The sequence below is a fragment of the Crocodylus porosus genome, unplaced genomic scaffold (genome assembly GCF_001723895.1).
Source record: "Crocodylus porosus isolate Cpor-Errol unplaced genomic scaffold, CroPor_comp1, whole genome shotgun sequence".
Lineage (NCBI taxonomy): Eukaryota > Metazoa > Chordata > Crocodylia > Crocodylidae > Crocodylus > Crocodylus porosus.
In genome coordinates, this window is record NW_017728917.1 from 33672371 (window position 1) to 33690191 (window position 17821).

General features: G+C 39.1%; 1 protein-coding gene across 6 annotated transcripts in view; it reads right to left on the bottom strand.

Annotated features, from left to right (window-relative positions):
- ATP2B2 (ATPase plasma membrane Ca2+ transporting 2) overlaps positions 1–17821 on the bottom strand; it is a 512499-nt gene that overhangs the window by 250150 nt on the left and 244528 nt on the right. For 4 of the 6 annotated variants that reach the window (XM_019537048.1, XM_019537047.1, XM_019537050.1 and 1 more), the window contains exon 5: positions 8221–8346. In XM_019537048.1, the coding sequence (XP_019392593.1) occupies positions 8221–8346 (126 nt within the window). Of the gene's footprint in view, positions 1–4142; positions 4236–5677; positions 5711–8220; positions 8347–17821 lie in introns of all 6 variants that reach the window. The other 2 variants (XM_019537045.1, XM_019537046.1) reach the window with 2 other exon arrangements.

Here is a 17821-nt window from a genome sequence, read left to right on the forward strand (position 1 = left end):
TCGTTTGACCCCAGTGCTCTTTCCTGCCATGGCAGGGGGTCGGACTAGATGATTTGCTCAGGTCCCTTCCGACCCTAGAAACTATGAAAGTATGAAACCTCCCTTATAACTCAGTTAACATAAAATATATATTTTACAAATTATTTTTCAGAAATCCCAATCATAAACTTATATATATTAGGGGTGAGTAAAGTGGGCCCTATTCAATTTGGATTTGGATTCAGCCCGAATCAAGGACAGTGATTTAATTAGTTGATTTGGTTTACTGTCCCTGATTTGATTCAGCCAAATCTGAATCTGAAAATTCAAAGCTGATTCAGAGAACCAGTGATTTTTGGGCACATACACAGCTTTAAACATTTTTCTACATACCTTGAGGTAGCAGGTGTGGCTCATGATTGCTGCAATGCTGGGGTGCACGGTACATTGGGAGCAGCTGCACCATTGGCACTTAGATTGACTTAACCCTAGTTAGGATGAGCTAAATGTAATGTCTGCACATACCATACATGTGCATGTACATATCTATTTGGAAACTTTCATTTATAGGCAGATTAATGATATGTTAACTGAAACATATCTTCAAACTAGTATGGTAATTCAAAATGAACATGTATCTTGAAATGACATTAATTCTCTGACCTGATCCCTTAAAAGCAAATCTTAAATAAAATAACCTTCCATTAGACACACAGTACAGCCATTGCTGAATTTCATAGAGGGTACCTGTTATTCCTATGTAGAATGTTCTGCTAAGATTGACAAATAAGTATAAAAGTACAAAACTTATTGATGTTATGCTGACAAATATTAGAGAGCTGCATATAATTATTTAACTTCAGGTATTAACTACTGTGAACTGAAAAAAAAAACTCTTTGAATTTATAGCTACAACTTTTCATCAAACTATAATTACAATTAAGAGGTTATCACTTGCTATTGTTCAAATATCACTCTCACTACTCACAGAAGTAGCTTCATAATTATAGGAGTGTTATAACCTGCTTTTTGTAATGTGTTGATTTTTATCTATGAGGCAGGATTTCATGCTACATTCACTACTGAAGGGACTGAAGATGTACATATTTTCATATAGATAGAAGATATATATATCTTCATATGCATTACTTAATGTATTATCTAATTTACATTTTTTGTTTGAAGTTTGCTTGTTTTGTTTACTTTTCATTTTTCTTGAAACTGCTATATAAAATAAGAATGAATAAATATTGGCCCATTTATCCACTCCTAACTTAACAAAACTTCTAAGACATAAATGAAAAAGTGTTCATTTTAAAAGTACAAAATAAGTTCCAAGATAAAATTCTCTTTATACTAAAAATTGAATCACTATCACTACTGTCTTGAAAAGACATAATACAAACAGAAACCAAATGTGCAATATTTCTCCAGTCTGCATTACGTTAAACATCTCTATCCTAACCTAAGCCAAACAGCTCTTTGCTTCTAGTCTGGGTTCTTAAAAGAACATCTGCTGATAGGTAAGCTGAACTGTAATGGGAGTTTCCTATCTACATGGGCAAAGATCAATAGGAATTTATCTAAGATACTGGTTGTCAACCTCGAGACACCCCTCAATAAACTTGAGGCACCCCTTGGAAAATGCCATTTCCTAGTTTTCATTCATTTTTTTACTACAGAAAAATAACAGAACAATTGTTCCATTGCAAATAACTCAAAAAAATCCCCACAACAGGTCAGAATCTTTTTATCATTACAGGTTCCTATTTGAAATCTCTGGGTTTATTCTGTGAATCGTGTTTGCATGCCTAACAGTGCTAACATTGGGTGGCACTCCAACATACCCTTGAAACTCCAGGGTTCTGCAGCACCCTGATTTAAGAATCACTGATTTTGATCTAAGAGCATTAAAACAGAAGATAGAACTGTACAGTATCTGATTTTTACTTTACATAGTACAGAATTGGATTTGTAGATATTTGTGGATATGATAACTAGAATTCTGAAACAGACGTAAAGGGTGACCATAATTTCTTCAGGGAAAAAAAAAAGAAAAAATCCACTACACCAATTGAACCAAAACATTGATTTAATATTACTGGCTGTGTCTACACACGTAATTGATGCAACTGAACATACCCCAGCTCAATTTGAGCCAAAGTAGACTAACCTCAACATTACCATCTACACGTGTTTAAACACAGTATTTTACTGTGCTGCCAGATACCATTTGTATCTTATGGGGTTATCAGTTCAGTAGACTAGTCTACCCTGCCCTAATTGCCGTGCATATGTAGATGGTGATGCATTACTGTGCAGCAAATTAGTTTGCTGCACAGTAAAATGTCTTGTGTAGACGTGCCCACTGTAAATTCAATCTCAACAGTTAATTGAAGTAGTAATCCCAAACACAGCAGACCTTTACTAATCAACTAAAAATGAACATGAGTCAATGGCAGAGAAACAAAGCTGGCGTCACTTGGGACTCACTCCTGCAACAAATGCTGGCTCTGATTCAGCAAAGCACTTAAGCAGATGCTTAACTTTAATAAAACTGCTCTTGCACTTGAGTGCTCAGTGTATTTTAGAATTGGATCTTTAATGTAGTATTGGTCCCTTAAAGGACTAAAGGAGGAAACCAGCAAGACTTTACTGCATTCATATGTTTGCCTTCTACAAGAAAACTATACAGCAATTGCATTCATTGGAGCAATGAAACACGGAGAATTAAGTAGTCATTATTACATTTCTAATCCTCTGCTTCTAAAGAATTTGTAAACTAGTAAGAAAAATGAAATAGAGGTTCCAGTTTTCCAGCAAGTATTTAACACTCAGAAATAAAATTCAACAAATTGCTAAATTTATATACATTTTAGTTTTCATATAACTATGTAAAAATAAATGTGGACAATGTTTTATGACTTTGCTTGAAAGAAATTTCATGCTGCTGAAACTCAGTACTGTTTCCTCTTGTGTCAGAATTCTACATTCCTCGATATGCACTCTGCAATAATTTCTGTGAGGCTAATTCTATCACCAATACAATGAATAATTTTAAATAGTAGTATTAATATTTTTTCACTGTTATTAGTGTTATAATTCTGAAAAAAGAATTATAAAGACGAATGCATATGATAATATTCAGCAATAAAATACATACATAAACCTAAGTTGATATCCATCTACACCATTTAACAATTCAATTAGACTACCAGAAAGGATGTTACAAAATTATTAGCATGCTAAGAAATGGGGTAAAGAAGCAGTACAACGACAAAGTCCAACCTGATTACAGTAATATTTTGTAATAAACAAAAGCATCCCAACCAAAATGCAAAAGGAAACTGTTTCTTTCTTCAGTTATAACCTCTTTCAAAAGGATTTTATTATAACATTTAGGTGAAAGATAACTCTGAAGTGTTGCAAGCTGTATCACAGGCTGATTTCTGACCCCGGTACTATTTCCCAAAATTATATTGAGACAATGACTGCTTATAAGAGTGCCACATAGGAAAAGCAGGAAGTAAAATACATTTAGAATAGTGCTGTATTTCAAATCTATGTTGATAAGTATGTAAAGTAAAGTTTCACATTGAAAATATTGTAATAAGGCAATTTCATTTAAAAGCTTCTGAAGATCATAATTCCTTACATCATTTTAATCGTAACGTTTAACTAATGATAAAAGAAAAATCGTAATTCCTTTTTGTTCCTTTTTCTTGCTGTTTCCTTGCTATTCAGTGGGTGCATCTATATGAGACACTATGTCACCGTAGTGATGAGCTATGGCGATATAGCTTGTTGCTAGTGACATAGTGTTGGCTGGTACTAACCATGACACCACTACTGAGCAGTAGCTCATTACTATTGCATAGTAGGGTGAAAATGACCCATGCAACATTGGGACTGTGCAGTACTGGCAGGTACTGCATAGTCAGGGGCACATGTAGATGCACCCAGTGTGAATAAAATATGTAAATTCTTAGTCACATTATTGTTGTGGCATCTCTTATAAGCTACTGTATAGTTTATGGAGTAGGAGCTCTGAAAAGGTAATCCTATGCACATACAGTATCTGTGCAGTTTATAAGAGGAAGAGGGAATCATATAGTCAGGAGAGAAATCCATTAAATAAAACAAGCTAGGTGTTCTTGACATACCATTGACTAAGCTGGCATTTGTATTATCAGTGGCAGTTGCGCCTGCTGCATCATCAGAAGCTGAAGGAGGGTGGGAGGAGGTATGGGAAGAATCTACTGAGCAATAATGGATAGAAAATAATAATAATAATAAATAATAACAATAACAACAGAAACAAATTAACTTGACAAAACAATAACATGTATGGACTAATATAACTTTGCTTTCTCCAAAACAAATTTGTTTAAAGTAAAAAACACAATGCATAAATGAAGTCATTATATAGATGTTACCAAAGCCAGAAAACACATACATGAAATATTTAAAAAAAAAAAAGAAAGATACATTCATCCTAAGTAAACAGAATTCATGAGAATGAATTGTACCTACTGGAATTTTATAACTCTGTTCTTGTATGTGGATATTTTATATCCTTTATTTTTTTTAAAAAATTCAGAATGGCTTGAATAGAAATTGTGTTGGTAAATGCACTGTTAGTCTGTGGGATTTGAAATATGACACGTTACATTTTATAAATTATTACTACTGGCACAGCTATTACGTACAATGTATGGGTCTGGAAGTTGTGTTATTGTCACCTATTGAATGTGATCCCTGATTTCAAATGAAGAAATGGCATTTTTTCTGTACTACATATATTTTGGGAAATACAAGATATACAACAGCTTGTCTAATTTGGTCTCTGTTTGAAAAACACTCATTATCCTACACAATTATAAGATATTGTACAATTATATATATGTTATGATAAAAAAAAATCATCATAGAAAATAAACTCTCACGCCCCTGTATTAGGGGAATATGGTCATATAAATGTACCTTCGTAACTGGAAGAAAGAAAATTCCCCGAAGATTTTATTTACTATTAATGTGTATATGCACTAGAACTGTGAGAGAAATTCTCAGTGAATAACTGATTCCGTGAATTTTGCCTTTTTAATGGTTCACTGTTCATAAGCAAACACGAAAATCCTCACATTTTATTGTTTGAAATTCATGTACTTTCTCAATAAAAAGTTTTTTGTTCATAATTGACAATTTCACATTGTACAGGTTAGTTACCCAAGAAAAGTCATGGTATTTCATATACATGTAGCAAAGTGTAACAAAAAAAAAATAAAAGAACAATAAAATACAGAATTTGAAATTCACCATGTTTTAATATTTATATGCCAATTTCAAATTGCATATTTGATTGCTATAGTCATAATGAACAATGGTATTGGTTGCATACCATTTGAATACCCATGTAAACCCACGCAAAAGAAAATGCTAATAGTAAATAGCATACTATAAAATTTAAGTTACTATAATTTGCATTTGGAGAATAGTAATTTGTAGCACCAATAAAGCTTTAGCACTCAGCTGTTTACAAAAAAGAAACAAGAAATAGTTTCAAATTAGATCATACAGAAATTAACTTTTTAATTGGAAAGAAATATCCCAGGATAACTATTTTAACCCTGATTTGTACCACAGTTTCGCAGAGGCTGCAGTTACAAGCCTCTGCTTTTGATCTAATTTCTTACTGTACCTGAAATCTGATGTCCATCTTCCTGTTTCACACCTGTATGATGATTTTTACAAAATGTTAATGAGGGATAAAGGCATGCAATTGAGAGAACTGAAATGCAGATACATGCAACTGATAGAATTTGCCGGCTTATATACAATGAGAGTATTTTTGATATCATGACTGTATCCCACAAGCAGGAGTGCATAGGCACACTGCTGCACCCACCCACAGAAGTTTGTAGGGTTAGATCCTTAAGTCTTAAAAAAAACTGACTGGTGTTTTAGTTGCGTGGTTCCAGTCAGAGTTAATGTCTGTTATATGAAATACTTGCGCATTTTTCTAAAAAAAGGGTGCCTTTCAGCACTAATTTGCAATCATATTTTGTTCTATTTTTTTGCTATGCAGATTTCCTACTTTTTGTTACAGGATACAAACAGTGGAGCATTGTGTTCATATCAGCACTAAGCAAGAGGATGTACACAAGGAAAATCTCCTTACTCAAAAGCAAATGGGTATTCCAGACAAGCTATAGCAGTTTTAAACAGATACTGGAGTTTTTAGATCCCACCCACCATGCTCATGTGAACTACCAAAATAGAAGTTGTCACTCCTGCCTAAATGTGGTTTTGTTTGTTTGTTTTGTTTTTTGCTTCTATTGCCTTCAATAAGTACAGCATCATGCATTCAGATATTGATCAAAAAACAGACCATGAAGCTTTGAGAAACATCAAACATTCTCTCATTAAGTACCCAGACTTGGATGATTAGTGGTTACTTTGCATCTCTCTGGAAGCTGTATGGTAGAAAATGTGTAATGTAATTTCAAAAGTAAAAATATGTTCCTTTGCAAATATAGAGTTGAGTGCCACCACCTAAGTGACCCACATAATAGTTCTTGCCAGTTGTGATCACATTGTTAGACTGAAGGCATAGAAATTGGGAAATTTTAGGCCCTAAAAACCATTTAAGTCTTCCCCACTGCTATTCATCTTCAAACATATGCAATGCAAGGCAAAATTAAATAACACCCCACAACTTTTTTATCAGTGGAAATGTATGAAATTTTTGGAATTTTTACAAGTTTTATTTGTTGACTCTTAAAATAAATAGGATGCTGGACATTTGTACTTAGGTTAAAAGTACAGCAACTGGACTTCAACAGATGACAAAATGACTGTGTGTACATACATTTAGACAGAAGCACATTAAGCAGTTTATCCTTACAGTGTAGCCTTAAACTTGGTAGTTTTTCCTGACTTTACCATACAACAAGGTCTTTAGACTTCTAGTTTTCACTGCTTGAGACCTGAAGGTAACTGTAACTCTTTATTAACCCCCACTAGGCACACCTACTTGAGATGTTTACTGCACAGTTGAGTAATTAACCATACAGTAAAGTCTCAGTGCCTAGACATGCACCCCTATTAGGGCACATGAAACTAAATAAGCTCCACAGAAGAATAGGAATTATAAATACAGGTACTACCCTGCTGCAGACTTTATTCAGGTACAGCAGCACACATGTAGATGCTGACTGGCTGGCTGGGGCATGAGGGTGCTTCAGTGCAGGGACACACTGATCCCAGTAGGAGCAGCCCTAGGCTGGTGGGCTAACTGCCCAGGCCCCCAGCCATCTGCAGCTGCTGTGACCCAGTTCAATGTGCTGCAGTCCTAGCACATGTGCAGACGCATGCCTGGGAGCCCCCTCATGGCATGTATAGATGTGCCCAGTGTCACCAATATTGCTTCCAGTATTCTGACTGGGACCTATCAATTCTAAGGAAATATTTGTCTGTAACCACTGAAGGCCATGTCCTGTTCCACCTATTGGGCATCTAAGTGTACATAAGTTCCTAAGAGTGAACCAATTCCATCTGGCTTGAGACCATGAAAATTCATTAATGCATTTACTTATGTAACAAACCAGAATTTTTCCCTTAAGACTGTTGCAAAAAAAGCAGTGAGGAGGAGGAGGACCTACCCACCTTTTGCAGGAACACTATTTCAGAGAATCAAGTGTGGTGGAATAGGATTGCATTTATGTGCATACATACACTTACATGTTTAATAGGTATGTGCTCATCCAGAAAGCTAATCCATAACAAAAAAATCTACAAAACAGACTTTTACCATTTAAGTAAACAGAAAGGCACAACTTTTCCTTCTTTTCTTTTTGAAACTTAAATGTGTTGTTGCTATGTCAGACTTATGAATAACTATATATAAATTCATATATTAATGTGTTATATCTATTTTTATGAAATGTTGCTAATTGTAAATTTATACGAAATTATTAAAAGGTAATAAGCAGAGTATATGCTATTCTTTTTTTCATTTGATTACATGCTGCAAGATTGCAACTTTAAACTGAATGTAAAAAAACCCTAATCATTGTATAAAAAGCAAGAATTATTGCATTCCCTCATAACATGCATGAGAAAATTCATATAGAAAAGTACTTTTAAATACTTTTTCAGGTCTCAAAAATTGAAGCAATTTTCATCTCTGAAGAGTCTATGAAAATTATTTGGGAGCACCTACATGTGTTCTAGGGGGGTTACCTTTCTTATCTTTCTTTTCTTCTTCTTCTCCACCAGCACCTAACAGAGTAAAGATGATGCCCGTCTGAGAATTCACACCAACAGCAGTGACAACCATTCTCCCAGATCCCTCCATGACATGGGTACCTAAAAATGAGAAGTTAATATAAAAAGTAGAAGTTAATATATGTGTATTAATGTTCATAAAAATGTTTCTAAAGTCTGAGTAGGCACGGATTCTGCCAGAGCAGTTAGTGGACCCGATTCTGTTTTTAGTTACACTGCAATAAACCTGGGGTAATTCCACTGATGACACCCACCAAAGAATCAATCCTCATCTTTGTAGTTAACAAATGCTTAACTACATATCTCAGAGTACCGATAAACTGGCATATTTTGTTATCCGACACCCCTGATTCCCCATGGGTGCCGGATAACAAAGAATTTGCTGTATTAGGAAATTGTTCACTGTATAATTTTCCATCTAGAAATTAACTCAATAATACATGAATAGGTAACTGCAGCTCTCTTTGAAAGACTTTTAGACATATAGCAGGGGAACAATGATTCTGAGCATTACAAGAAGAAAATCTATAAATAAAGAGAAACTTCCCAAGAAATGGTACAAATAATGAATTTTCTATTTGGAGAAAAAAAGAGTTGTAAATTTTAATATAAAAGACTTATAATCAAATTAACATTAGGCTCCAGTTTTACATTGAGTGTTGCTAAAAAAGTTTGGAGGGAAACTGTACTTTTTAGGCAGTGTTACAAAATAATGAGAGAAAGGCTGGTTAGTCATCAGAGTATAACAGTGAATGTGCAAAGGAAAGTACCAAATTTGCCAACTCAGTCATTTAATGTGGTGATAGTCTTAATCTTAAATCATTAGTCAGCTAATGATTGGATAAAAGATTTAAAGAACAGACAGGGCTGGTATTGTTTAAATCATTTACCTGGATATGTACAAAAGAATGAAAATGAAACAGCAAGTTACTAATGTTGCCTGCAATTTTTTAATCCTTCTTGTCATTTCTGCTTAGGATTTTTATTCCTTTTTCTGTTTGTATGGTAATGATTGCCCAATTTTTAATAATGTGACTTTGGATTTGTGGAATATCTAGTAACTATACATCAATGTTACATACTTATCACAACACATTTTACTTTCTTTTTCTAGTATTTTCCCTGTGTGCCCAAAATGAACATAATTAATAAGTGGATGGTCACATTCATACTATTTAAATTAGAATGTGTTAGACTAATTAATATATTATGCAGGCCTTATTCACATCCAAATATTTTATAGAAGTAGAAAGATTTAGAAAAAAAGATTATATGCAGATAAATGTTAGGATTTTTTTTTAATTCCTCAAAACCACCCCTTTTGGAAAGGAAAGATAGTGGCACTGAGACTGGTTTATTTTGCTCCTTTCTGCATAAATGAATAGTATTAGTTAGGCTGCACCATTCGTGTCCACTGAAGATAGGCAGGATTCACCCTTATGTCATGTATGTGGTACTACTATGTAGTAATCTAAGAGTACTGATATGTACTCTAGTTACCGAGATAGACTCTGTATCTTACATGATGTATTGGAATGCTTACTATATGCTTAAAATGCCTTAATTTGATAAGGGCTATTGGAGGGAAAAACAGGAAATGCAGTAGCTTTCCAATTAAGGACATCTTGAAACACATCTGAAAGACAGTAGGATTTGTCAAAAGGACTAAACAGCTTTCAAAAACACTTCCTGAACAGGTAGAGAGAACTAGTTTGTAAATTAAGTGAAAAGTCTGTCATCTAGAGCTCATGGAGGGTCTATAACAATTTTAGACTAACCACATTTCTCATGTGGGAAGTGAATATGCACCTGATAAAGCAATACTATAGACTGTGCACACATTTAGCTTATAGTTTTAAGTGCCTTCTGATCAAACAATATGCTGCTTTAATGATACTCTCATCACTGGTTACTGCCAACCTACAGGTGTTAGATAAACATTGGATTTACTATGGCAACCATGTTTAATAAACATAGGGGACAGGTACAGATATTTGACTTTTACCAGCGTAAGTGCTCTGAAACAGGTCTATCTATACCTGTAAAAAGCATAAATTTGGCACGCAGAACCAGTCTATATCCATATCAGAAGTTTGCCCCACCGGGCATTTATCCACGTAATTGGCATTTATCCTCTAAAAATGTTTGTGGTTTAATTTTCTTTTCTTACTCTACGATGACTAAATGAGTAAAGTGGATGTGACTTACCACATAATGGTTTATTGTGATATAGCTAGTAAAATGCACTAGGGGGCACGTCAGAACAATTTTACCCACCTGCCCTTTCAGTTCTACTTACTGCCAGGTGGCTTTTTAGGACAAGAAATGCCCAAGGAGAATCCTCCCAAAGGGCTTCGCCCTCTTCTTCCCCTCACTTTTTTGTGGGATTTGGTGGGTAAAACCTTTTTGTGCAAAAGCACCCCAGAGGCTGCCTGCCTTCTGCCTTGCCCTGCTTCCCTCGGTTTCTTTGGTGCTTGTTGAAACAGCACTTTTAACCTCCCTCTTTTTCTGCATGCTTTTTGCACTGGGTGTAGAGAACCTTAGGGCTACAAAAGTGTTGCATCTCCCATACAAGCATGGCATCTCCCACGTACCCACTTTACAAAGCTGCCTCCAGCATTTTTTTTTCCTGCTATGTTTTGCACAGGGAAGAGTTCTATTTTGGTGGGTTTTTGGGGCTGTGCTTTTTGCACACTTTTGCAGCCATAGGAGTTTTCAAGCACTTTCCATGCCAGTGCCACACTCTCTGGGTTTTTTTTAACACCAGAATAAGGCCGTTGTGGGGGGGAGGCTGCCCTCCTGAGGGTCTATAAATTTGTGGACAGGGATCAGGGTGCATATACTGTGTCCACAAACAGAGAATGGGGACTCAGTCCAGTGGGACACTTGCCCCTGGTGGCATAACTGCTTCGACCGTTTTGACAACAGTGCTAGTTGCTGATGTCCGTGCAGCATTCTACTACAGGATGAGACTGCTTTTGGAAGACTTGAAACGGGACACCCTGAGCTGTTCCATAAGCAACGCCTAGGTAAGTGAGACACTTGGCTGTGCCCTGAGGGAGGGTGGCTTGCATCATTTACTTACATTTTCATGTAAATAGGATTTAATTGCTGTGAATGTTGGTGCAAGCTGTCCCACAGTATGAAGTCCTGCAGTCACAGGGCAAGGTTTCAAGGTGGGGTGGGGGATACACCCTATGTCCCTTCTCACCCGTCCTGCCCCCCCCACTCCTCCCTGCCCCTGCTCGCATACAGCAGAGGCACCACTATTTCAGGGCTGCATGGTGGTTTTACAATACAGTCTTATGCTCTTAACTTCCTCCTCCCTCCTATTTCTAGTTCCCAAATGCTATGTTTCATATGCTTCTCCTGCCGTGCACAGCAGGTAGAAGAGAAAAACGGAAGCCTCAGATACTCGCCTGATGCCACTTCCATCTCCAGTAAAAATGCTGGCAATGTCACTGCCAGATGCCTCTTCACTACTCTGAATATGGTGATTTTACTGAAAAAAGCATGTCAGAATTCACCATTTACCTCCCTCTGCCATGATGTAGACAAGTCCTCATATTCTGTGAATACATCAGCAACTCAGTTTGGTCAACCTAGTCCATGCAGCTACTTACTGAAATATGCTTCATTAGGTCTTTTCAAAGATCATGTATGTAATGTTTCTTTTTCTTTGTTTCTCTTTCTTTATGTGGCCATTTTTTAATTTTTTTTTTTACTAAAATGCAAGATGCAGAGGGGTTTTGCCACCAGGCAGTACAGCTGATGTAGGATTTCAAGCTGTACAGCTTGTTGTCTAAATAGCTCCCTCCCTGAATTCAGCCATGCATTTTGAAAGGAGTACTTTGCAAATCTTTCTTCTAAATAAATATTTAGCCTAAAAAGCCTAGTCACACGTAAAGAACAGACTTTTAATTTTATTAGAAAATGTCAATAGAAAGTCTTTCATAGCACAGCACTAAGAGCTCACCTACCACCTAAACTCACACATTCAGACACACACACATCCTTATTCCATATTCCATGCACACCCATATGAGCCTGTTCACCTTGCTCCTTTGCCTATGGCCACATCTCCCCCTCCCCCCCACACACACTCAGCCAATCCCATTGATGTAAGAGTTCAAGCTGGGCAGCTTGTTGGCAATTTTCATCAAGCTAGGCAGCTTCTGCTGAAGATTCACGCACACACACGTATGTATAAAACCCACTCTAGAGCTTATGCTTCACCACTTGAATACCAATGGAATCCCAGCTTCTCCAGATCATAATGTATTAACATTCCTCGAACAGTTGGCACAGGGTAACACTCCTGGGAGAAGTTGGCAGAGGGTAAAGCTTACTGTACTGGTTATCCTCACTGATGGTGCTCTGCAACATTATTATCTTGTTATTACCTTACCTGGGCTCAGTGTACTCTCCATCCACATACAAAGGAGCACTGTCATTTATGGGTGCTGGGTCCAGTAGGTACAGCAAATTAAGTAGAATGAATGGTCTTCGGATGTAACATGTCAGAGAAAATGGCCTCTCTCATATTTTGGGTCTTATTTGGGTCTACATACCCTCTCTTGCCACAGTGCAGTTTTTCAGAGAACTCCCCTCCCTGGACAGGCCCTCTGAGCTGTTTCCCATTGCTGCTTGCCCCACTTCTGCCACACAGCTGGGGCTTCTCAGGTAAAATACTGCCCCCCCCACAGGCTTTGAACTCTTGTCTTCTAGCATTGCTGGTGCCTACTGTTCAATCATATTTTTCTATATGGGGCTTTCTATATGGTGCTTACAGACACACAGACACAATACCCCCCTCACACACACTTGCTTATGCTCTTATCACTGTTTCCCATGTCTGGGGGTGCCCTCTTAGCACTCCTGGTTGGTGCTGGCCAATGTGCCCCCCCCACCCCCCTCCTTCCTGCCCCATGCCTTGGAACTTGTTTTTCTCTTCACAGATATGAAAGTTTTTCAGCCATCCCAGCTTGCCTACTCCATGGTGGGCCTTACAATACAACTGACCACCCACCCACACATTCAGTCAGTCCTGTTGATGTAGGAATTCAACCTGGGCCGGCAGCTTGTTGCTCATTGCTCAGCTCCTCCCCCTTCACCCTCCCCCAGCCCAAAAAGCAGGGTAACATTCCTGGGAGCAGTTGGCAGAGGTAAAGCTTAACATACTGGTTACCCTCATGGATGGTGCTCTGCTGTCCTCCCAAAAACCTTCTTTGTGCTTAGGAAAAATGGGTACTAAAAATGCTCACTTTTCTCACTGCAGAGAACAGGCTGTTTCTTTTTCTCTCTGTGTGTTAAATCAATAAAAAAAGTACGTAGAAAACTTAATTGTCAATTCCTGGACTTATACTACTGTAATTCAAAAATGGTTTGTCTATGAATGCAAACAGTCTTACATAATTTTGCATGTAAAACACAAAGAATTCTGTGTCATCCCTCATTTGTATCATGTCAATTAAAGAAAGGATTTTTTGCAAAGTAGAGAACCAGCATGGGTCAGTGGCTTTGGGCAGTGGCTGTTCTGAGGATCACCAAGATTCCTTAGGTATCAGGGATCCCCTTGCCCAGGACAGCTGCCCCCAAAGTCATTTTGGGTAGGGGAGTTGCAATGACCCTACTCCGAGCCCCCCTCCCCACTGTGATGAGCTAATACCACTACTGAGGTGAAGAAAGAAAACTGCCCAGGCTCAGTGAAATTTCCCCCCTCCCCTACCAATCACCACATATAGTAGTCAAAATCAAAGTCTTCACTGCAGGGGAAGGGGTGGTTTGTGGTGCGTGTGGGAGAAAGAAGGAACCAGACTATTGTCTAATCAATTAGTGTATTAGCTAATAATACACTAATCAATTAGTGTATTAGCTTGTGAGCCTTATAACAGCTTTCTAGGTACATTATCCCCTCCAGTCAACTCCCCAAACAATTTTGGTACCTGCTTGTCTACCTAGGTTGCCTGCCTCCCACCAGAAAAGACCCGTGATCCATCACCTCTGCCCTCACCCCACGGCCCCCTCAGGGCAGCAGTGGATAAGCTGTATCAGCTAATATCTGGGGCTGCGGGCACTGAAACACCCTGAATGACAACCTCCTCCAGACCTGGGGCATATAGGCTCTTGCCCATCATCTCAGCGAGGGGTGAGTTTTGAAACACGTGAGCATCATGGGCACTTCCTGTCCATCCTACATAAATGTCTGTAAATCTGCCTTGGTGGTCCATTACAGCTTGCAATATCACAGAAGGAAACTCCTTTCCATTTATGAATGAATGGTTGTCCTGGGACCAGCTTAGGAGGGGAATGTGCATGCTGTCAAGTGCTCCCACGCAGTTAGAGAAGCTCATTTTCAGGTATCCTTCCACGAACTTGAGGGGGTTACTTAAGCATATGAATTTGTTTGCTGCCAGGTCCTTTAGCAGTTGGCAAACCTCACTGATGGTCCTCCCAGAAGTGTAGGGAGCCATGCCAAACTGATTTGCAACATGACACAGGCTTGTTGGAGTGGCCAGTTTCATGATGGCCATGGCAACATGCTTCTCTGGGCTGATGGGATTCCACAATAGTCCTGTGCTGCTGGATGTGCAATTTCAGCAAGCTAACAATGTGGAAGAACACCTCGCTCATTCTGCATATTTCCAGCCACTGGTCGTCATTCCATGTTGACATGACTATTTTTTCCCACCAATCAGAGCTACTTTTGTGTGACCATATCTCACAAGGTTTGCCCTTAATGTATGGCCAGAAAGCAGCTATAGTGTTTTGCAATTATGCTTTCTGTTTGCTGAGATGAGAGAGCAGTTTCCTCAGTTCAGTTAACAGCATTCTCTTCGGGGCAAACCTGTGAAGTTGGCTCCTCAGGAGTTTAAATGAAACAGACCAGAGGTACATCAAGTTGCTGAAGCCCATCAGCAGAACCATACATCTGCAATGGGAATATTGCACAGCCTTCAACATTAACCTCCACTTTCTCCTTAGTTCCTCAGAATTCGAGGAAGACATTGTCTTCAGGTAGCAGGACAAAGACTCTGACCCATTGAGTGACCTCTGTCTCAAATGTTTCCAAAAGTCACTCTCCTAGATTAGCATGAAACCACTCCTGTCATTTACACGTCAATAGCTACTGAAACAATGAGCTCCCTGCCAGCACAGGTTGTCTGTATTTTTTTAAAGAGCCGAGATGTTACCACATTCCAAAAATGGTAGCTGGTGAGCTTGAACACTCTAGACCAAACCAATACGTGACCCATACATGAGAGAGATCTTCTGGCTTACCACCCCCATTCCCCGCCCCCTCAACTGTAAGGACCCTGATCACCATATAGAAACTGCTCAGAAGGTATTTGTTTTTACCCACATATCTAAAGGAAATGGGTTTCATTGATGCATTAGAACAGTTTCATGCTTTCTCCCCTGAAGTGATCACCAGGTGCCCAAACATCCAATTTTGGAAGATGTGATGGATCCTTTGCAAGGACAGGGACCAAACTGGATTTATGCAGAAGGTAAGACACTGATTGACATTTGAAGTGAGGGGAGCGTCATGACACAAATGGGAAGCCACAAGAATAAATCTGTTCACGTCTCTATTTCTGAACAACTAGAGCAACTTGGCATCAAAAACGACTGGGAATAGTGTCACAGTAAGATGAAGGCCTTAAAGTGTGCCTTCAATGCATTTTGGTACCAGATACCCAGGAGACTCAACAGAGGCTCAAAAGAACTAAATCTCTCGTTCCTGATGAGGAAGAGAATTCTGACTCAACCGTTGTTGTGTCTCAGGACTCAACAGGTTCCAAAGGGAGTACTGTGTCAGGGAGGCAATGGCAGAGTCCTGAGATGGAAAAAGCACTATCCTCACAAAGGGAGACTTGTAAGTAACAGTATTGGTATTAGCAGTGTTCTGGATTTTTGGTTTTAAAGATTTACACTCATATAAATTCTGGGGGGGGGGCAGTGGAGGGAGAACACGGTGCCACTCCCTGTGGCAGATACTGCACCTGGGCACTTTGCTTGGGCCTGCAGGGCTGTAGCCACTTCCAGGGGGAGTGGAGCTCCAGGGTCTCACCCCTGGCAGGGTCACTGCAGCAGGAGCTGGCTGCCGCAGCCACCTGCAAAGTTAGGTGATTTTTGGTGCAGGGCGGGTGCATGGTCAGGGGGAGCAGCATGGATCTTGCTTTAATGCACACCCTGGGAACCAGGGTGCATGCTGTGATGCCGGGACAAATATTTTGGTGGTATAGCCTTAAGAAGATGGTTGGGTGAGAGATAGTAGGCTGTCAGTGGTAATTCTTGAAGCGGCAGTCCTGTTAAAATAATTTAAGGAGGACTTACTTTTCTTTACAAACGTTCAAGAATGGATGAAAGCTTTCTTTTTGTCTGTGGACAGGTGCTCCTTCATTTTCATCTTCAAAAGCAGGTGCTAATGCTGAATGTCAATGTAATTATCAAAAAATTAATAAGAAGCTAAGGAAAGTATTCTTCATCTACTGACAGATGTGTCTGAAAGCATGGCTACGTCCAGTGCAGAAATGACATCTGAACTGAAAGATGTGTTCAATGTGTTAAAGCATAATGAGCAAGCCAATTTGGAAATTGCACTGTACTGTTATGAAATGCACTAGTAATGACATGGTACAGTGTTTTAAGGAATTAAATCAGAAGGTTGATCTCATTTTAAGGGGGGATCAAAGGTTCAGACAGGAGTTTGTATCAGAGTTTCATGAATGCTGATGTACTGAGAGCAGCATTGAGAGTAGCCCATCCAGAAAAACTCTCCAGTCTCTTGTAGAGGAAAGCCATGCCTCATGTAGCTGCAAGACGAGAGCCCCAAGGAGCTTCAGGGATGATGATGACGAGGAGGGGGATGCTGATGTGACCTGGGGAGGGTGCAGGAGGAGGGCATCTCATGGGGGAGCAGGTTCTCATAACTAGAGTTTTCTAGGACTCCACAGGATTGGTGTGCTTCTCCCTCCCTCATGTATTGCCAACCCAGTATTCACAAAGCAGATTGCACTTCAGTGTACCGGGGGCTGCATGGGGGCTGTGTGACCCAGGTTACGTTCACAATCTATATCTTTCATTTCTGTCTAACCTACTTTAGGAATTTTTATTGAAATCTCTGATAGAAATAAAGTATCACATAAGCCCTTGGAAAAGTGTCCTGTATTTTTATTTTCCATACAAACAGCTGGGTGAAAATCTTCTGTGACGCTGGGTTGGGTGATAAAGGAAGGTACCCTATAATATGAATCCCAAAGCTGGTGACAGCCAGCTTGGGGCCAGCATGACCAAGGCTAGTGTCTTGTGGCTGAGGGCACTTATCAAGTAGATCACCAACCATTAGGCCTTTACAAAGGCACTAGGGGAAACACCCTACATAATGTAGCATAAATTAAGTACAGGGCACAACAGGAAGGCAGACAGCTACAAGATGCTTTTCATAGTTTCATAGTTTCTAGGGTTGAAAGGGACCTGAGCAGATCATCTAGTCCAACCCCCTGCCATGGCAGGAAAGAGCACTGGGGTCAAACGACCCCGGCAAGATGTT